Here is a 22,081-nt window from a genome sequence, read left to right as displayed (position 1 = left end):
GCACTAAGGATTAGATCTCTAATCATCTATGAATCACACTTCCCAAAGCAAGTAAAAAATGCCTGACCCCTCTTCTGGTTCATATTGCTTAAACCTGTTTGTTAACATGTGCCTGGAGTTCAAACACATGTTGTCCCAGCTGAATGATTCAAATCCCCATCCATTATAATACACCATGATAGTCAGGCCTTTTAACACACACTGACAGTGTTTCATTTAATCTTTCATTACTGTCATTCTAATTATTTACATTTAGATCACTGGAAAGTTATGTACCTCTTTATCGAGCTTTGCTAGAATGAAGTCCTGCATAATGTTTAAGTAACACTGGATTTTATTTATTTTTCATGATTTGTTCATTTGAATCAATGTCAAAAGATAGTGCCACACCAAAGCACAGGCGAACTAATCAGCTACTTGGCCTCCCCCCACCTGAAATCAATATGTGGGCCTTTGATGTTTAACTTTTTTTTTATGAAAGTCACATTGTAAATACATTTTAGGGGGAGCCTGGCTATTTTTATGCTCCACCATCTATGCTGTACAGTCTCCTAATCTGCAGAAGTAACAACAAATTATTTAAAATGTCAATATTATGCAAAATTATTATTTTTTCCCCAAATGCTTGAGATGCAGTTATTAGATAAATTCCATGCTCTACTTAATCAGTATTAACCTCTGGGCTCTTGTCAGTCACTGGTTTTTAGTTTTGTGTATTTCAATGTATTTCTATGTTTTGGTTTCTGGTTTGTTTAGCGTTCTGTCATTGCTATACCAATATTTCTATTGTTTGGTTTAGTCTTTGAGCTGAGTGTTACATTTGGTTGATTCTTTTGTGCTCTGTTTTAAGTATGGTTTTCCAGTTTCGCTTTGTTTCCATTTGGTATTTATTTTTTCATTTCTCCAAAGCGAGCCTCACTTAGTTGTCATGTCCACAACACGTGCTGATGCTCTAACTCCCGTGGCAGTCCAAACCTTTCATGTATTGAATGGGCTTTGCTTGGGCACATTTTTCCTTCCACTTAACTTTCTAATAATATGCTTGGATACAGCAGTCTGTGAACAGTGTACCTAGCTAACTATTGGTAGGCAACAGCCTTTTATTGCATACTCTCCTTATGTGGATGGTGGCTTTCTGATGGACAACTTGCAGGTCTGGAGTCTTTCTCATGAATGTGTAGGCTATAACATGACTGTATTATTTTTAATTATTCTTATGTATTGTTTAATTTTCTCAAAAATGAATCTGCATTTTTTTATTAACATTTAGAAAAAAAAAAAAAAAATATATATATATATATATATATATATATATATATATGTGATTGAAATATAACACTTGTAGCTCTGCATTATCTATATAAATAGCTTTTTTAATGGAATTGCTTAAATAAATTAGCTTTTTTTATAAACAAAAGTATTGAGATGCCCTTCTATATGCAATGAATGATGATTTTAAAATCTTACAGTTACTGACATAATTGAGGTAGACTTATGTTTTTGTATTTTTTTCCCCATGAGGGTCCATTGCTAAAAACCCCTCATGCTTCACAGGCAGACATCCACATAGGTCGCCCTGGATGACAGAACGTCCATCAATTAATGTCCAAATCTCGACAGAGATCCCACAAGCAACTTTTTATCGGTGCTCAGTTTACTTTACGCATAGATTTCTTATAATCTACTGCTGTCGGGGTTGCGGTGGAATAGGAGGGTCCACGGTGCGGAGCGGTGCGGTGTGGAGTGGAAGACAAGGCGGTGAGTCAGTGGTAAAGCAATCGAGGGCAGGGCGGTACAGGAGAAGAAAATGCAGCCTTGGAGCGCGTCGCGCTTACGGAAGCGAGCCGATAACTGACAGTCGGAGAGGAACGAAGCCCCGCTCGGCTCACCAGCGGAGAGGAGCACGCTAATCTCTCTCCTCACACCCGTCTTGTAAAAGGCTTCTCTGTGATCCAACTGGCGCAAATGGGCAACGGGATGCACTATCCACCAGCGGGTTTGGCATAAAGCTTTCCGACGCGTAAACAAGTAGGGAAAAGGGCAAAAAGGACGCGGCTGCTTTTCAGCTCCATCTAAATTCACCTCAAATAAACGTACTCCATCTTGGTCGACCTTTTTAACTCTCTTCTTGAGAAGTGGACGGACAAAAAAGCTTTTGGTGGAGTAAAAAACTGTGCTCCTTCTCTAGGGATCATTTCTAGATTTCTTCATTTATTTTCACTGCAATCTTGGTGCATATGGGAGCTAAGTTAAAAAATTCTGGAGCATTAAAGTAAAGCACGTGTTTTAATCTAAAATGGAATTATGAACAGACGTTGAGGAAACTCTGGGGTGGAATTCAAGTCTCATTTTGGTGCGCAATTTGTGCGGCTGAAGAACTTGCAATCCCTATTACTATTTTTCTTATTATTATCTTTAAATCTTTTGTTTTTCAAATGGAGTAGGCTGAATCCCTGGTACAGACTTTAATAATAATCTGAAAAAAAGAGTGGGTTTATTCTCTGACATCGCGAAAGAAAACAGACGGATCTTGATGCGCACCTTCTCCGTGGGATGGTAAATGACCGATGGGGAATCATGAACAGCTCTTCTGAACTCGAAGATGGAACTCGGCATAAAAACCAGGTAAATACAAATTTATGTATGTTTGCACCTCTCTGACGCTTTGCTGTGTTTCCGAGGAGTGGTGCATCTGCTGGTGCAATGTTACCACGCTGCATTTGGTGGTATATATGCCTCACGGGCGAATCTGTGCACTGTGGAGACGTTATAACAGGACAGCGCTGCAGATGACCTTCTGTTCTTGTCATACTGTGTAAACCTACATGCACATCACACAATCATAAGTCCTCTTTAGCGGGAATGGTAAATGGATGCATTTTAGAAGTAGTAAAAATCACTGTTGGCGATAACTGTTTGCACATCTTGGCTGCGTCTTCGCATTTCATCTTCATGTAGAGCTCAGGGCTGTACGCATGTTCCCTGATGTCTGGAAATCCTCTGAAACTTGGCATACGGACGCCTTCTTGCCTTTAACACCCCTCCTGAGCCGTTTAGGCTGTCTCCCCGCTCGGATGAATTGAGACAGGAGCGGACGTGCGTTGTGTTACAGTCAGGCAAGTTCACTTTGGGGAATAGTCAATGTGTTTTCACAAGGTCAGTGGAGGGTTATTGACAGCCCATAAGGGAGAGGAGCTCCTTTGGAGCGCGGAATCGGATTTCAGGGCACTATTAGAGCTCGCCGCTTCTGCCAACACAGGGCAGCAAAAACACCACGAGCCTATTTGTCCTCCCATAATTAGAATGAGGACAAGCTGTGATGCTTCATAAATGGATTAAAAGGAAGAGATAATTTCTACAGCCATCTAGTTACAAAAAAACTTACATTTTGTATTGCATTATAGAACAAAAGGAACAATTGTGAATTTTGTTTTCGGTTTCAGGACCAGTTTCATTACCAAAACGCGTTTTTACAACCAAATCAAATCTCAGCACATGTATAAAGCTTCTGCTACTAAGTGAGGAAAACATGCCAGTGGCACACATAGTCTTGGCTGAGCCAGCCTGAGGTACAAGCAAACCATGCTACAGCTTTCAGCCCCCTGACCAGAAGAGAGGGGGGGGGGGGGGGCAGGTCTCTATTATCATACAAGTGTATCTCAATAAATTACATTATTGAAACATTTTGTTTAGTTACTTAACTTAAAAAGTCAAACTTGTGTAGCTTAATTACACAGAGAGTTACATATTTCAAGCATTTATTTCTGTTTATTTTCATCATTATGGCTGTAAATAAAAACCCCAAATTGAATTTCTGAGAAAAAGTGAATTTTACATAACACTAAAATATATATATATTAAATTCCTGTATTACTATATATATATCTATCTATCTATATATATATATATATATATATATATATATATATATATATATATAGTAATACAGGAATTTAATGTTTATCCAGCAAAATGAGACTACTGACTTGACACCACACCCACAAGGGGGGCTACATACAAAAGGTTATGTCTAAATAAGCTGGCTGTTAGGAGTGCTATATCAAGGACATTAGTGGAAAGTTGAACGTAAGTAAAAAGTGTGGTACGAAAAGATGCACAAAAGACAGGAAGTACACAAATAAGTGTTTAAACTAAATTGCTGTGTATGAATTTCACTTTTTGAATTGAATTACTAAAATAACTTTTGAAGTATGCCCTGCGATGGACTGGCGACCTGTCCAGGGTGAACCCCGCCTCTCGCCCATAGACTGCTGGAGATAGGCACCAGCTTCCCCGCGACCCACTATGGCATAAGCGGTAGAAAATGACTGACTGACTGACTTTTGAAGTATATTATTCTTGATATACTGAAATGCCCCTGTAAATCTCAAAAGATTATGTTTGTAGTAGAGATGCACTGATCAAAAATCTGTGACTGGTTTCTGAGCTTTGTATTTTGTAAAGCTCTGAACTGAGAACAAGAGTTTTAGCCAATTTGTACAGCTTTTAAAGAACCATAGGAAGACAAAAGTACATCAAAACATTCCAAGTATTGTGCTTATACTACTTACTCTATGTAGCCATTAATTATATTGGGGCAAAAGAGGAGGAGTTGCTGTAAAACAGGCTTTTACTATTTAAAAAGTATAGAGTTGACATTTTAAGATTTTTTTTAATTAGAGATTAGCATGATTAGCACAATGAGCTGTACTAAAACAGCAGAGACTGAAGGTGTTCCCTAACAAATGCAGACCCCTAACTTGACTTTGAAATTTCCAAAAGACTGCCATGATTTCCAAATCCAGCACGCTGCTTGATACAGACTGAACGTTTAAAAGGATAAAACCAAGAAACCTGTATTCAGTTACTCTGTTACTGAAAATTTTTAACATTTAGTCGTCTTCACTCAGTGACAACTTCCAAAGTGAAGAATGTTGTCAGCGCAACCTGGTAGTGCTTATATATGATGCGTTAACTGATGGGTGGGAGTCTGATTTTTGTACTTTTGATCAGTAAGTCAACTTACAAGCCTGATCAAGCTGATATTCTGACAGTTCTGGTTGCCAGCTTTGTATTTTGGTATAGCGCTAGTTTTCAAGCATATGTATACAATTTATTTACTGTTGTCACTCTTAGAACAACTCCTTATCACAAGTGTTATGTACTTGATACTGCAAACTGACTAAAGCAATAGTGAAACAAAACACAGTCTGTCGTACATTTAACTTATGGAATTCATTGTCTTACTAGTTAGCTATAAAACTTGTGTTAAGCAATATACAGATGATTATGCAGGGTGGTGAAGTGGTGGATAATGTTATTAGCTGTGATTGGGCTCCAAATTAAATTCAGCTCTGGGCCCTATACAACCTTGTGCTGTTCGTTCGTATAGGCCTTATTTCCACAGTCCATTTTTATTTTTTGCTGGTACAGATTTGTGTCACTTGAATTGTGGTGCTATATGAACTAAGCCAGAGTAGGAGTCATGATCACTAAAATAGATTACAACAAGGTTTAGTTTGCCATACCTCAGAGTTGTCAGACGTTAATGTAACCCATTCCTATTAGGTACAAACAAGCAGTCTTAAAAAATGTGAGTATATACTTTTCCCCAGAAATATAAATTATGGAAAATTACATGTGATGAGTAAGGATTCTTTTTCATATCTGTGCATTGTTGGTAGCATCCCTCCTTTTTGTGACAGAAGGGCATCAGCAGTAGGCAAAAGGAAGTAGCAGTATGATTGAGATAAAAAAAAAAAATCAGCTTTGAAACTGATTTACTAATATAAAATGTAACAGATTTTCCAGTATGCTCTTACCTTAAAATATTATGAGTGAACTCAAGGGCGAAAGAGTTATATCAACAAGGGTGGTTTTTACTCTCATTGCACTAATATAGGATGAATTGTGTGATTATACTACAATGCTGGTTGACAGATTTATCCTATCCTATATAGGTTGATAGCTCGAGCAGTTTTATTAGTTTCAAATGCAGTGTATATGTCTCTCCTCCATGTTTGTCTGTGTGATCTCTCCTATTTATCGAGCATGGTTTGCGCTTTCAGACACACAGCCAGTATAACTGAGAAGGCAGTGAGGCCCAGTGGGGTTGCCCCTCTTGGACTGGAGGCAATCAATATCTCTCTGAGATCACCAAAGTTTCCAGAGCACTGAAAGGACTCTGTAGAGGAAAGAAAAACACAGGAAGCAGCTGTGCCTTTGCAACTCCACGAAATCAGAAATCACAAAATTTGAGGGTTTTTGCAGTCTAAGCTTCCATTGAAGAACCCCAAACTGACACAAATCGATCAATGTAAAGAATTAATCGGTATGTTGGCAAACTTCCAAACAGTCGACTGGATTTATTGGCACCCTTGGTAAAGATGTTTGAAAAGGCTTAAAATGATTTACCAATTTAAGGTGGAAGTATAATCTCACAGATCAAAATTTGGAAACAAAAAAAAACTTATCTTTAATATGACTACAATCAGTGGGGAAAAAATCCCATGTTAAGAAATGTTTTAACCAAGTCACTGGTGCCACAATCACTGGAACCCCACTGGACTGGAAATCCTGAGATATTTGAAAACAATGCTATAGAAGCCCATTTTGCCCTTGTTGATTATCATTTCTGTGCTAGCATCCATAACAGTAGTCCCTTTGAGATCATCCTTTTGTTACGTGATCTTCACGTTGTTACCATACTTCACAATCAGCTGAAATGTCCGAACATGGACATTTCACCCACCAATATTATAAACCTGATCCACTTTGGGAGGTAGTCATAAACTTGCAATCACTATGAACTGTAAGGGGTATTATGTGATTGCAAAGCAAGTGTGATGTGATGCAAAGACAGTTGCTGCTGCTGCACAGACTGCAGGTAAACACAGAGGGGAGACATCACATCGTATCATCCTCCAGTGTCTACCTGATATGAGAAATATGTTGATCAGCAGAATCTGATGCAGATAACAACATGCTTGGGATGATGCTCAGCAACCTTGCTTGTATTTAAAGCACAGAATATATGCATCAGAACCATGACACATAACTCAGTGCTCTGTCAGGGGTTCCCTCCTGGGGGAAATCTGCAAAGCTGCAACTTGTAAGCCACACCCATTTTGTTCTGCATCCCCAGCTGCTTGATCTAACAGCACACAAGACATGTAATCTCGGCCGATCAGCCTGTATTATGTGACATGTCAGAGTGATCTGCAATGGAGGATTGATGGTCACATATTATTGCAGCACCTTGATCTTAAATTACCAAATTTCCAATAAACTTTAAATGTGAGCTTTTTCTCCTTAAATGAGAGGAAAGACAAGGTAGAATCACAGAAAATACAAACTATAGTTGTTATGGGAGAATCTTTAGCTTAAGGTTGTTCAGAAATTCCTCTAGTTTGGGTGCTGGTCTCATCTGACCTCATCATGTGTTTCCAGTACGGTTTAGAGAAAGAGTTCTATACTGCAGGGACAGCGGGTCTCCAAAAAGATGCTTACATTAAAACTTTACGTTAAATAAATTGCTAGGGTCCCTAATAATTTAAATACCTATGAATCTGCAGAAAACAAGTATTCCTGAAATTTAAAGCTGAATATTTTTACATCTTTCCGCAAAAAATTAACCTGCTGTGATTCAAGGGGAATTTAAGTCTTTTTAAGCTTCTTCAGCAGGAGTACCAATAAATACATCTGGCACAGTATAGTGAAAGCTTTACCTCCAAAAGATATGAAACAAAGCTATTATAAGCCCACAACCTTCTGCTATCGCAAGTGTATCAGAACGAGACTCTGCAGTGACCCAATTAGAAATGATACGAGGGTCGGATGTCCCTGCCAGGATTTATCTGTCTGCAGTAACTCAGTTAGACACACACCCACATGTGGTGGCAAAGACCATTCACACTTAGACAATGTCATAAAGTGCCATTTTGTCAGGACCTTTGCCATCACAAATCATCAAAGAGAAAGATATTTTGTCAACTGTCAACATGATAGATTTCTGTTGTAAAGCTGTGTATTTTAGGCCAAAACTCAGTCCTTTTAGTACATTAGTAAAAGAGTTCTATGGGCTAAATTTAATGAAACGGTGTCTAAAGACAAGGTATAGATGAAAAAACAAAGACAGGAACGAATTGCTATTGTCAAAAAAAAAAAAAAGTCTTTAAAGCAAGAAATACCGTCATCATATCCAAATAGAAATGCCTCTTTATTAAATAAGATTCAACTGAACACATCATAACGATGTGAGGTTGTTGTTGCTTTAAAATAATTAATGGCATTTGCTATGAACCATTTCAAGATTAGCCTAATTAGGTTTTCTTTTTTTGTGTGTCCTGTCTGGCAGAGTAGCACTCAGGATTGTTTTCTGAGTGCCACGAAGAAGCCCAGCAGATTTTCTTTCACAAGTGGAGCGTTACAATTAACGCTTTAATGCCCCGCTTGATAATTATAAAATAAACTTTATTAGAAACTGCTTTGGGTTTATTTCAATTGCAATGGACACAGAGACGAAAATGGAATGGAAAAAAAAGAAGCAAGAAAGAGAGGAAAAAAGGAAAAATATGGAGAAGGAGAAAACAATAGAGGAGAGAAAGAAGGGTGAAGGGAATCCAAGATGACACCCTAGAAGATTGCTTCTACATCTGCAGAAATATATATAGCAACACCATTGTTACTGAAAAGTCCATGGTACTAATGACTGCAAGATGTATTTTGTCGTAACTGCGTCTCATTATAGAACATCTGTGTATCTGTTAACACCTGAATCTAAATACATGTGGGTGTAAATGTGAGCGTGCTTGTGTATATAAGGTATCTTCATAAAAATATGCAATTGCGGGGAGGAAATAGGCCCCACATTTGATGGCGGGGCTAAAATGATCCAGGCTAGTTAAGTTTTGTAAAAAGTAACTTCATAGAACTGTAACACTGTAAGAAATAATATTGGTGGTATGCACTCTGAAACGCTTAATAATCCCCAGCGCAATTTAAATATGAAAAGGGTCATCATGAAGTGCTTCGAGAGGATCTTTCTGAAGTACATCAAGGATGCCATCCCTGCTGCCCTGGACAGCCTGCAGTTCGGCTACAGGAGGAATTGTTCTAGAATCGCCCCAGATGGTGAGGATAGGAAACTCACCTGTGCCCCATTGATCCTCAACACCAGCACACGACAGGGCTGTGTTTTCAGCCCTGTCCTCTTCACACATGACTGTTAGGCAATCCACAATACTAACATGATCGTGAAGTTCACCGACGACACTACCATGATGGGTCTCATATCAAACAATGATAAGACTCTTTAAAAAGAAGATGTCCTCAACCTGACACAGTGGTGCTCCAGGAATAACCTCATCCTAAACATCAGCAATACCAAGGAGGTCATAGTTGATTACAGGAAGTCCAGGAGGACTGAACATGGTCTTCTGCAAACAGGGGGAGGTGGTGGACCATGTGGACACCATAAAGTTCCTAGGCACTCACATTTCCACTGACCTCTTCTGGACTGAGGACATCTCCCACCTGGTGAAGAAGGTCCAACAATGGCTCTTCTTTCTCAGGAAACAACCTGGACTCTCTCCTCAGCTATTAACAAACTTTTACAGGGCCACGTTGGAAAGCGTTCTGTGTCTCAACATGACAGTAAGTATGGTATGGGAGTTGCATGGCACAGAAGAGGAAGGGCTTAGCATGGGTGGTGAAGACAGCATGGGATTGTGGAATGCCAGATCTGGACTTGGTTTATGTTACACAAGTCCAGCAGAAGGCCAGACGCATTGCCACAGATCCCACCCACCTGGGCTATGAACTGTTTGTCCCACTTCCTTTGGGAAGGTGGTTCAGCTGCATTAAATCCAGAACAAACATACTTAAAAACTGTTTCTTTCCCAGAGCTGCGAAGGAAATTGCCACCCTGTAGACACAAAATAGTTCATTTCATGACCAATGTCCATTCATAGGCTACTCTAGCACGAGCTGCACTTTATGTAAATACATCCTGCTACATCCTCAGGTACATATTTGATACTTCTATTAAGGGATGTTTTTCAGCTGCTATAAGTGCTCCAATTTGACGTGCCTTATAATTTCTATCTGTGTTTTTATTTCTTACTCTTCAAAGTGTTTTTAATTTGTCTGTGCTCTATATATGTGCATTCTAAACTGAGTGTCTCGACAAACATTTCATTATGGATCCATAATGACAATAAAGATTCTTGATTCTTAAAAGAGCCAAGGTTTATTGATAAGAAGACCACAGACTTGGCTCGTTAATGAAATTAAGCTAAGTGACCACAGATTTTTAGGTTAACTGAGGAGTGTGGCATACTGTGGCAAATTGATGTAAAATCTGCTTAACACAACAGAACTCAAACAGAGTGAAACAACACATCGCTTGAGAGCTCAGACTCTTTGACAGTTCTGATTTAAAGCTTTTGTGTAAAACTGAAAAAACCTCTGCCAGCTCTGCTCAGCAGCTGTCACGTATTCACTTGACAAACCCATCAGATGTTGGTCTGGCTGTTTACCTAGTATGTGGTAGTAACACGCTGCTCACCAAAAAAGCTTTACTTCAAATGTTATAGTCTGCAAGAACAGCACATTTTAATGATAATATGACAACCATATGACATCATTCATGTCACACTTTAACCACAAACTTCAATGTATAACGTAAATAAAAAAGTGATTTTATTGCTCTTAATGGATGAGTTAGTTAAGAACATACATGTAGAGTCAGCAAATGACCGCCGAGATCAGAAAAGTTGAACATTAATTAAATATACATGTAAGTATCTTTTTTAAACTATCCTTCCAGTTTAGGTAATCAACAGCTGCCAGCTTATGCTGTCACTTGCCACAGCTTGTTAAAAAGCTCTATGCAAATTTCAGTTAATAAAATAGCATGTGCACAGTGCAAATTGCACATGCTAGTTTTGATTAATTGTTCAACTATGATAATCATAATTAGAACACACCTCTCGGACTTGTAGAGTAATGATAGGACATTTAGAGTGGTACTAGCATATTTCATGTGCCACTGTTTGTTTGATTTGATTTTGACTTCTAACATTGGTAAGTTGTCGCAGTCTGGTATGTGCATTAGATGTCTGCAGTCTGGTGTTTTTTGTAGGTGCCCTTGTCAAATTAGTGCACTTGCTGATCCGGCCGGGGGTAAAAGAGGCAATGTGGACTGTAGCAGAAACAGAGCCTTCTGTGGTTCACTGACCCTACTATTTCCTTTTTTATTTTTTTTTGGGGGGGGGGGATGGCGGCTGTGCAGCCTTTAACAACCTCCACATCAGTCTTCTATGCCCTGTGCTGGGTGGCATCAAGACAACATATGATAGATCATTTTCAACCTTTATGGGAGCTTCATTCTTTTGTCCTTCTCACTGTTTATTTGTGTGTGGACTTTCATCTGCACTGTCAAAGCTTAAGACAAGAAAATGACAAATGTTCTTAACAATTGACAGCACAAGGAATGAGCTTTACTGTATGCATCTATGTTTACACAAGTACTGTGGATTTTTAGTTTGAACAACTATATGTTAGGAGTATGATTATTGATTGAATAATCTTGATCAATAATTATAATTACAAATCATAATCTGACAAAATCAATTTCTTAACCATAAATCCTCATTTACGAATTGAGACCAGAGATATTTCTGGTGTTGTAATTGTGGCTCAACGCCTCTGACAATTACAACCGTTGAATACTCCGTAATAGTTAATAACTATTGCCGGAGATGTCACAGTTTAATCGACCGTTTCTGCCGAAACGTGTGGAACTTGAACCTTATTTTGACTGACACATCACTTTTTGCACACAATAAAACACCAAACGCTCTCTCTTTATCTATGTGAATATTTATTAATTTTCACCTACTCAACATGCAAAATTCTACAAACACAGGGGTAACACATCTAAATAAGCAAAATCAACAAACGGTAGTGGGTATGTATTGAGTCAACCAGCAGTTACCAAGGTAATGTAACCCCCCTTCGCTGAAGCGAAGGTTTACTGGTTGGCTGGGATGGCTGAAACTGGCGGCAGGTTAAACATCCTTTGATGTAGACCTGGGTGTCGTGAGACCTTGGAGGCCAGTGCGCCATCTGCTGGAGGGTGTGGAGTGTGGCTTTGTAGCTCCTATGGCATCCTACAGGAGAGTAATGGGCGTCGGATAACGTGACCCCCCTTTGGTCTGTTGGAACAATGTCCACAGCATGGGAGAGCTGTTTGATGCCAATCTGCACACTGGCTGTCTTGAGGAGAGGGCGGAGCCCGTCTACTAAAAGGAGTGTGTGGCTGTGTTGCCTCAGTTACAAAGGGGTCTTTTTGGCACAAACGGTCATACAGCTCTCTAATGGTTGATGGATGTCCCAGCCAGAATGCTAGTAGCACTTCTGGTATGAACATGGTTTCCAGGTGTACACCTTCCACCACTTTGGGGTTGTAAGTGTCCACACCTGGGTTCTTTAAAGAGCCAAGCAATGCATGACCGCCTCTGGCAGGAGTTTCCTGGATGGCTGGGTGCAGCTGTGTCTCGGAGGTGCACATGACCGGCTCTGATGAGGGCCTGAGAGGTCCTTCGGGCTCCTCTAAGCTGGTGACCTGATTGGTCACAACGAATCGTTCGCTGCGTGCACCCCGTGGGTTTTGCACCTCCGCCTGGACCCAGAGTTGGTCCTGGTGGCAGTCAATGAGTGGGGCCAGCCTGTCCAGCAGGTCCTGGCCACCAAGACAAAGGTCTTTGTTTAATGTGCACCTATAGATGGGATGCACCAGAGCCGTGTCTTCGGGTGTAATGTCCAGCTCCACCCAATTAGTGATGCATGATCGGTTTTCGGTGCAGCTGGTGATACTTACATCACGAAATTCAGCCTGAAGTGGTTTACTGAGGGAGAGCATGGCTCTACTCGCCTCCTCAAATGAGACCGAGAGCCACAGGCTGATCTCTGATCCTGTTTAAAAATGGAACCTCAGTTTGACCTGTCCTCCTATACTGGTGAGATAGTGTAGGTAACCTATATGTTCATTATGGTTCAGTTTACCTAAGAACCTTGGAGCAATGATTTGTGGTGTTTCTCCTGGAGAAGTCCCAAGGGGTTCTTGGAGTTTCCCAGGTTTGTCTCCCCATCCAATCAGGTAGACTCTGATGGCTGTGGAGACTGGGTCCATGCCTAGTCATGCTGACGGGAAGTTTGGGTCTGGTTTAACTAGGTCAGCTTCCTGTTTCAAGGGTTGTGGGGGCATGGTGGCCTGACGCACCGCTTCCGTCACCATCTTACGCAAGGCCTCCTCCATCTCTTTCCCCATAATCCCTTCTGCGTGTCGGTTCCACCCTCTTCCATCAGATTTACCTTTAGGCTTCACGTGATGGTCAGGTCGTCTGTTCGACCGGAAGTGGTCCGGCAACTTTGACTGTGGTTGGTATTCAGTACCACCCCCCCAGTCCAGCTGACCAAACCTATGTTGTTCCCTGAACCTGTTCTTCGCATAGGTTCTGGTTGAAGGCCTTTCCTGACCTTCTAATGCATGGCTGGTTCTTTCAGTCTGGACCTGTAAAACCCTAGCCTCGCTCTCCGAGCACGTGTTTCCCACGCCATCTGAGCATATTTGCGGATCTCTTGCATGCTCATGGCCTTGGTTCTGCAATACATAGTCACATCGTATCGCACACTTTCATGAAGGTTGTGGAGGAACAGGGATTTAAAAGCATGTTCCTCCTCAATGCCTGGCGCATTGCGTCCTTGGAAGTAAACGGCTCTCAAGCGCCGGTAATACTCCCTGGGTGCTTCGCTTTTCTTCTGCTGGATAGTGAAACCACCAAGTGTGGCTGAGGCCCGGTCCGTGTACACAGAATATTCCTCCCTTAAAGCTTCGCAAAGGGTTGAATAACGGTCTCGGACTGCGGGTGTCAGGCTCTCCATGAAAACATGGACGCTCCTGGACGTTGTCTTCCAGATGAGCTTCAGTTTCTCCCGTGCTGATGGGCAGTACAAATCTAGAAGACAGCGTTCCACTTCCCTAAGGTAATCATCAATGTTTGATTCTGCCTTATTAGGGTCGAAACGCTCTATGTCTTTAGCAAGGGACTCAAGCTGGCGGGTGCGCAATCCCCTCTCAGGGATTGGTCCCGGCCCATCTGAGTCATCATCGGAGAGTTCACTCCGGCTGCACTCAGAGGGTATCGGTGCATCACGCCTCATCCTCGGAGGAGGCAGTGGAGGCTGCTCCCGGTATAACTGTGGGCCCTGTGCTTCCCGGACTCGGGTCCTGGGCAGCGGTTGAGGGCGGTAGGAGCCACCTGAATCCCAGGGGCGGCACTCCTGTCGCCGTGGCGGAGGTGAGGGATCGTAGAGGACCGTACTGCGAGTCACGTTTGACGGCTGCTCGCATCTGAACCGTGAACTATTTACACCTGCTGGGTCCCCAGCTAGGTACCGTTCATGGCTGCTGATTGCAGTGGGGTGGGGCACCGCACCACTGAACCTATTCTGACTACTTACCCCCGTTCTTACCTCGGTGGATGTCTGGGGAACCCCATGAGCCTGGAAAGGTAATCTCTGGAGAGCAGCTTCTACATCCTCCAGCTCTGACCTGCAGGTTCTCTCAGGGTTTCGCAGGTGTGGCTCACCTCCAAAGGTTTCAACCTGTGAGGTGGGTTTCGGTTCGTCCCCCCATTCTTCCAGGTGGGGCGGGGTGGCATGGCTACCCTCTATTGCTTCCAATCTATTTCCCATTTCTGTTATTTCACCTCGAAGGACATCCACCGTCTGCAAAGTATCATTCAGCTCGAACTGCAGTTTAACGCGCTGGTCAACTTCCAACATTAACCTTCGCTGATACAACAGAGTGAGCTGTCCTAACACATCTGAGACCCGTCTGTCCTTCGGTGGGTTTTTAATGATTTGGAGCAACTCCTGAATCCTGGCTTCACATTGCTCAATGCCATAATCATTGAGGCCTTTACGCTCCTCGGGGGACAACAGAATCAATGACCCAATCACCTCTTGTGCCTGCATTCCTATGGGGTCCTCCACCATACACACATCTCCAGCTGCAGTCTGGGATGTTCCCTCCATCTTTGGCCCAAAATGCACAATGCACGCACACAAACTGTTTATTTATGAACCACCACTAAAGAAATGAGCAGCAATTCAACAGGCTAAGCTATTCAGTGATTAACGATTGCTAAATTAATTAGCTGCACACAAACAGGCTAAGCTATTCAGTGATTAACGATTGCTAAATTAATTAGCTGCACACCAACAGGCTAAGCTGTTCAGTGATTAAGGATTGCTAAACTTAATTAGCTGCACACAACAGGCTAAGCTGTTCAGTGATTAGGGATTGCTAAACTTAATTAGCTGCACACAACAGGCTAAGCTGTTCAGTGATTAGGGATTGCTAAACTTAATTAGCTGCACACAACAGGCTAAGCTGTTCAGTGATTAAGGATTGCTAAACTTAATTAGCTGCACACAACAGGCTAAGCTATTCAGCTAGCTGTCTGATTCATACCTGTCTCTTCCAGGTGTATGGGTTTGCTTAAAATGGGCACACAGGTTTGACCGTTCAAACTGTGGCTTACCCAAGTCTATGCTTTAATTGGGTTAATCAAGCAAACATGCAAAAAAGGGGAAAAAGGGAAATGATTTTTTGAAATAACCCAGAAACCAAGTTCAAAATAAAATTTTAAAAATGGGAAAACGAAACTAAACATTCAATGCTGTTCTTAGCTTCAAATAAATGTTAGTGTTCTCTGATATGAATCACCTACCTTCCTGTTAGACAACTAAGTTAGTTTTATGAGTCAGATCAAAACATGCTTCACACACTAAAACCCAGCAAAAATGCTTAAATTTTTTCAAAAGTGGTAATGAATGATCTGTAACTTCAACTTTCAACTTTAAGTTATGCCCTTTTGATCATAGTGATGGAATAATCTGCCTGTGTTAATGAATTGAGTGATTTAAAAAAAATATCAACGTAGGAAATGCAATTCGCACTAGTGACCACCAGATGGTACTGAGTGCAGGTCTGCGGTTTGGGAAATCCAGCTGCAATCTGTAATTTATTAAATGGCCACCAGATGTAGGTGTTGTTCTCTAACTGACTGGGAGAATGTTGGTCACAACTGTAATTACGCCCAGCGGACACTGGGGCAGGTCTGCTGCTTATCAGCGCAGGTTTTTACAGCTGCAGCAGCAGGCTGGCGACTGGAAATTAACTTTAACTTTCCACAAGTTAAACCAACTTTCACCTTGCATCCACAACAAACACCTCTGAAAGCTAATGTTATCCTTTACAGTAGAACTGAGCACAACCTAATCGAAATCCCCTAATTCACAAACGTTCTGTGCGAAACTCAAGTCTCCCAATAAACGTCTTGTTAACGGAGATCACAACTGTTCATTCTGTGCAACAGTGATTTGATGTCTGTCTTTTTAAGGCCCACCCAGGGACGCCATATGTTGGGAGTATGATTATTGATTGAATAATCTTGATCAATAATTATAATTACAAATCATCGTTCGTTCATCGTCTTCCGCTTATCCAGGACCGGGTCGCGGGGGCAGCAGACTCAGCAGAGACGCCCAGACGTCCCTCTCCCCAGACACCTCCTCCAGTTCCTCCAGGGGGAGCCCAAGGCGTTCCCAGGCCAGCCGAGAGACATAGTCCCTCCAGCGTGTCCTGGGCCGTCCCCTGGGCCTCCTCCCGGTGGGACGTGCCTGGAACACCTCCCGAGGAAGGCGTCCAGGAGGCATCCGGTATAGATGCCCGAGCCACCTCAACTGGCTCCTCTCGATGTGGAGGAGCAGCGGCTCTACTCCGAGCCCCTCCCGGATGGCCGAGCTCCTCACCCTATCTCTAAGGGAGTGCCCGGCCACCCTACGGAGGAAGCTCATTTCAGCCGCTTGTATCCGTGATCTCGTTCTTTCGGTCATGACCCAAAGTTCATGGCCATAGGTGAGGGTAGGAACGTAGACCGACCAGTAAATTGAGAGCTTTGCTTTTCGGCTCAGCTCTCTCTTCACCACAATGGACCGGCACAGCGCCCCCATTACTGTGGCAGCTGCACCGATCCGTCTGTCGATCTGCCGCTCCATTCTTCCCTCACTCGTGAACAAGACCCCGAGATACTTAAACTCCTCCACTTGAGGCAGGAACTCCCCTCCAACCTGAAGAGGACAAGCCACCCTTTTCCGGTCGAGTACCATGGCCTCGGACTTGGAGGAGCTGATCCTCATCCCAGCCGCTTCACACTCGGCTGCGAACCGCCACAGCGCATGCTGTAGGTCTTGGCTAGAGGGGGCCAGCAGGACCACGTCATCCGCAAAAAGAAGAGACGAAATCCACTGGTCCCCAAACCAGACCCCCTCCGGCCCTTGGCTGCGTCTAGAAATCCTGTCCATAAAAGTTATGAACAGGACCGGCGACAAAGGGCAGCCCTGCCGGAGTCCAACATGCACTGGGAACAGGTCCGACTTAGTGCCGGCAATGCGGACCAAACTCCTGCTCCGCTCGTACAGGGACCGGATGGCCCCTAATAAAGGGCCCCCGATTCCATACTCCTGGAGCACCCCCCACAGGGCATCACGAGGGACACAGTCGAATGCCTTCTCCAGGTCCACAAAACACATGTGAACCGGTTGGGCAAACTCCCATGAACCCTCGAGCACCCTGTAGAGGGTATAGAGCTGGTCCAGTGTTCCACGGCTGGGACGAAAACCACACTGTTCCTCCTGAAGCCGAGGTTCGACTATCGGTCGGACTCTCCTCTCCAATACCCTGGCGTAGGCCTTACCAGGGAGGCTGAGGAGTGTGATCCCCCTGTAGTTGGAACACACCCTCCGGTCCCCCTTCTTATAAAGGGGGACCACCACCCCAGTCTGCCAGTCCAGAGGCACTGTCCCCGACCGCCACGCAATGTTGAAGAGGCGTGTCAACCATGACAGCCCTACAACATCCAGAGACTTGAGGTACTCAGGGCGGATCTCATCCACCCCCGAAGCCTTGCCACCGCGGAGCTTTTTAACCACCTCGGTGACTTCAGCCTGGGTGATGAAAGAGTCCAACCCCGAGTCCCCAGCCTCTGTTTCCACCACGGAATGCGTGATGGCAGGATTGAGGAGATCCTCGAAGTACTCCTTCCACCGCCCGATAATGTCCTCAGTCGAGGTCAGCAGTCTCCCGCCCCCACTATAAACAGTGTTGGCAGAGCACTGCTTCCCCCTCCTGAGGCGTCGGACGGTTTGCCAGAATCGCTTCGAGGCCAACCGGTAGTCCTTCTCCATGGCCTCACCGAACTCTTCCCAGGCCCGAGTTTTTGCCTCTGCCACAGCCGGGGCCGCAGCACGCTTGGCCTCACGGTACCCGTCAGCCGCCTCAGGAGTCCCACAAGCCAACCACAGCCGATAGGACTCCTTCTTCAGCTTAACAGCATCCCTTACTGCCGGTGTCCACCACCGGGTTCTGGGATTGCCGCCACGACAGGCACCGCAGACCTTACGGCCGCAGCTATGGGCAGCAGCATCGACAATAGATGCAGAGAACATGGTCCACTCTGAGTCTATGTCTCCAACATCCCCCGGGATCTGGTCGAAGTTCTCCCGGAGGTGGGAGTTGAATACATCCCTGGCCGAGGGCTCCGCCAGGCGTTCCCAGCAGACCCTCACTATGCGCTTGGGCCTGCCGAGTCTGTCCGGCTTTCTCCTCCTCCAGCGGATCCAACTCACCACCAGGTGATGATCAGTGGACAGCTCAGCCCCTCTCTTCACCCGAGTGTCCAAAACATGCGGCCGAAGGTCTGATGATATGACAACAAAGTCGATCATCGACCTCCTCCCTAGGGTGTCCTGGTGCCAAGTGCACTGATGGACACCCTTATGTTTGAACATGGTGTTCATTATGGACAATCCGTGACTAGGACAGAAGTCCAATAACAAAATACCACTTGGATTCAGATCGGGGAGGCCATTCCTCCCGATCACGCCTCTCCAGGTGTCACTGTCGTTCCCCACGTGGGCGTTGAAGTCCCCCAGCAGAATAATGGAGTCCCCGGGAGGGGCACTATCCAGCACCCCCGACAGGGACGCCAAGAAGGCAGGGTACTCTGCACTACCACTCGGCCCGTAGGCTGAAATGATAGTCAGAGACCTCTCCCCAACCCGAAGGCGCAGGGATACAACCCTCTCATCCACTGGGGTAAACCCCAACACGAGACGGCTGAGCTGGGGGGCAACAAGCAAACCCACACCAGCCCGCCGCCTCTCCCCGTGGGCCACTCCAGAGTAGAAGAGAGTCCAACCCCTCTCAAGGAGATGGGTTCCAGAGCCCACGCTGTGCGTGGAGGCAAGCCCGACTATTTCTAGTCGATATCTCTCAACCTCCCGCACAAGCTCAGACTCCTTCCCCCCCAGCGAGGTGACATTCCACGTCCCTAGAGCCAGCCTAAGCATCCGGGGATCGGGCCGTTGAGGTCTCCACCTTCGTCCGCCACCCAATCCTCTTTGCACCGGTCCCTCACGGTTCCCCCTGCAGGTGGTGGGCCCACTGGAGGATGGCCTCCAGTGGGCAAATCATAATCTGACAAAATCAATTTCTTAACCATAAATCCTCATTTACGAATCGAGACCAGAGATATTTCTGGTGTTGTAATTGTGGCTCAACGCCTCTGACAATTACAACCGTTGAATACTCCGTAATAGTTAATAACTATTGCCGGAGATGTCACTGTTTAATCGACCGTTTCTGCCGAAACGTGTGGAACTTGAACCTTATTTTGACTGACACATCACTTTTTGCACACAATAAAACACCAAACGCTCTCTCTTTATCTATGTGAATATTTATTAATTTTCACCTACTCAACATGCAAAATTCTACAAACACAGGGGTAACACATCTAAATAAGCAAAATCAACAAACGGTAGTGGGTATGCATTGAGTCAACCAGCAGTTTATGGCACAACAGATGAAGGGAGAGGATATGAAAGGGGGGTGTGGTGATGACTGGTGGGGGGTTGGAGTGCAGCTTAGAGTGTCTTTTATGATCTTCTGATCATAAAACGTCCCCCCTAACTCCTGACCACAAAGGATTGATAACTTTTGGCGGCAAGTTAGCACAGTGAGATTGAAGACAAAGGTAAAATGGAGAATTTTACCATGAGGTCGTTTTAACAGTCCAGTCTTGCAACGCACCCGCGTTCAGATAGTAAACACAGACAGCTCTGGGGAACACGGCAGATCCCGATGTTACATAGCACATCAAAGTTTCAACAAGCAAGGTTACATGCACATATTATTCAGAACACATGAGATCCTAACCAGCGATTCTGATCGCTTCTACAACCTCTGACCCTGCCCAGGTCTTCTAATAAAGAAATTAAAAAAAAGAAATGGGTTTTACTTGTGTCGTCTTCTTCCTGAGCGAGGGAATTCGAGCGAGGAAACGTGGGGTTGAGTTAATTGTGCGTCCACAATTAACTTCAGGGGAACGGTCAGTCTTTGTCCTTCGGTCTTCTTGACAAAAAGGAAAAATATGATCTGACCATCAAAGTCGACTTGAAAATGAAACACGGTAGCGGTCCGTCTCTCCGAAGCTCCGTGTTCTCAGTTACGTGTTAACTCATGTCTTCGATCGGCAAAGTGAAATCTCTGGCGTTCTTATTCCAAAGACTTCAGTTATGAATGGTTCGTTGTCCAACGAGAGAGAATGAATGAAACTCTTCACAGAGTTCTTCTCTTAAAGTGGTGCGCTTCAATCACCAGATCGGTTTCCAGCGGAAGGCGAGTTTTCAAACATGAGCGCCTCCTATATAGCATCCTGTGACGTCAGACTGGGGACGCCCAGTCATATCAGTCGCAATGCTCGATGGGATATGTAGGAGCGGGCTGTCCTGGGTACAAAATGGCCGATGCCATTGGAGGGGCACAGTGACGTCCAACAACGGGCAGATAATCCAATACTCAGCAAACAAGTGGTCCAACATTCCCCCCTAGGTTCAAAGGTGAGATGAATCGCAGTCTTTGAAGCTACTGGGACCATTCTGTCCTTTGCTGAGCAATCAGTGATCCGTGGCGAAGCAGAACAAAACAAAATTGTCTCTGTGTTACTCAAAACCGACGACTGGGCAGGATAGAGGTTAGCCTGGGCAGGACTAACTCTGACTAAACTCATCCCTTTCTACATTGTTCAATGAGACAAATACAGGACAATACATTCATATCATCATTACATTCTTTGGTCATCAGCTTTGGTAATCCTGAGACAAAATGAAACAATAACAGATATCGTACATATATATGTATATATAAAAATAAAAGGAACAAAACAAAATCATGGTTCATAGCTTATTCATCCAACTTCTATTAGGCACTGGATCCTGGCTGTGTCGTTGGCAAAGGCAGTGCTATGAACCGTGGGGGAATGAATGTGAGGGAATCAATCCTGACCTGTAAACACTTAACCTGCTGGTATGCGGTGTGTAATCTAAAACGAATGGTTAAAACAGGTTTAGGCTTAAACCATTGGCTCTTCCGGATGATGATGGGTTTTAATAGGACTCCTGTCTCTAAACTATCTAGATGTGGAAAGAGGGAGAATAGAATAAACGAATTGCAGTATTTAGGCTATAAGCCAGGTGTGTTTGTGGAGGTTGCAAGGTGTCTGTCGTGGTGGACTTAGGATTTCTCTACTAAGTTCAGCAGAACTAGGTCAATGGGTATCTGTGCCTCGGTGGGACTGTCTACAGATGAACCAACCTCCTTTAACACGATTTTGCATGAAATCTCGGGCAGCATGGGTGTGTCCATTACATCATTCTTAAACACTTTTGTGAGGTCTGCTGTGCATGCAGTGTTATGGAAAATTATCGTGTCAACTTACAGTTTAAGACTGTGTCCTAGAAGGTAGTTATATGTTTAACGGTTTCTGTTGAAGAAAGTTGTTAGTGATTAGTGCATGTTAGCGTGAGTTCATGAAACATGCACCTATTTAACTAGTCCTACGCACTAGTCTCTCCTTTCCCGGACATTGAGACAAGCTCTGTTCTTGGG

General features: G+C 44.0%; 1 protein-coding gene across 3 annotated transcripts in view; it reads left to right on the top strand.

Annotated features, from left to right (window-relative positions):
* Positions 1 to 1,630: 1,630 nt before the first annotated feature.
* The window catches only part of fibcd1b (fibrinogen C domain containing 1b), a 258,066-nt gene continuing 237,615 nt past the window's right edge, over positions 1,631 to 22,081 (top strand). Inside the window, exon 1 of one of the 3 annotated variants that reach the window (XM_047372705.1) lies at positions 1,631 to 2,625. In XM_047372705.1, coding sequence (XP_047228661.1) covers positions 2,554 to 2,625 — 72 coding nt within the window. In that variant the 5' untranslated portion in view covers positions 1,631 to 2,553. The remainder of the gene's footprint in view (positions 2,626 to 22,081) is intronic. The other 2 variants (XM_047372703.1, XM_047372704.1) reach the window with 2 other exon arrangements.

The sequence above is a fragment of the Girardinichthys multiradiatus genome, chromosome 8, assembly GCF_021462225.1.
Source record: "Girardinichthys multiradiatus isolate DD_20200921_A chromosome 8, DD_fGirMul_XY1, whole genome shotgun sequence".
Lineage (NCBI taxonomy): Eukaryota > Metazoa > Chordata > Actinopteri > Cyprinodontiformes > Goodeidae > Girardinichthys > Girardinichthys multiradiatus.
This window is presented reverse-complemented; position numbering and strand designations above follow the sequence as displayed.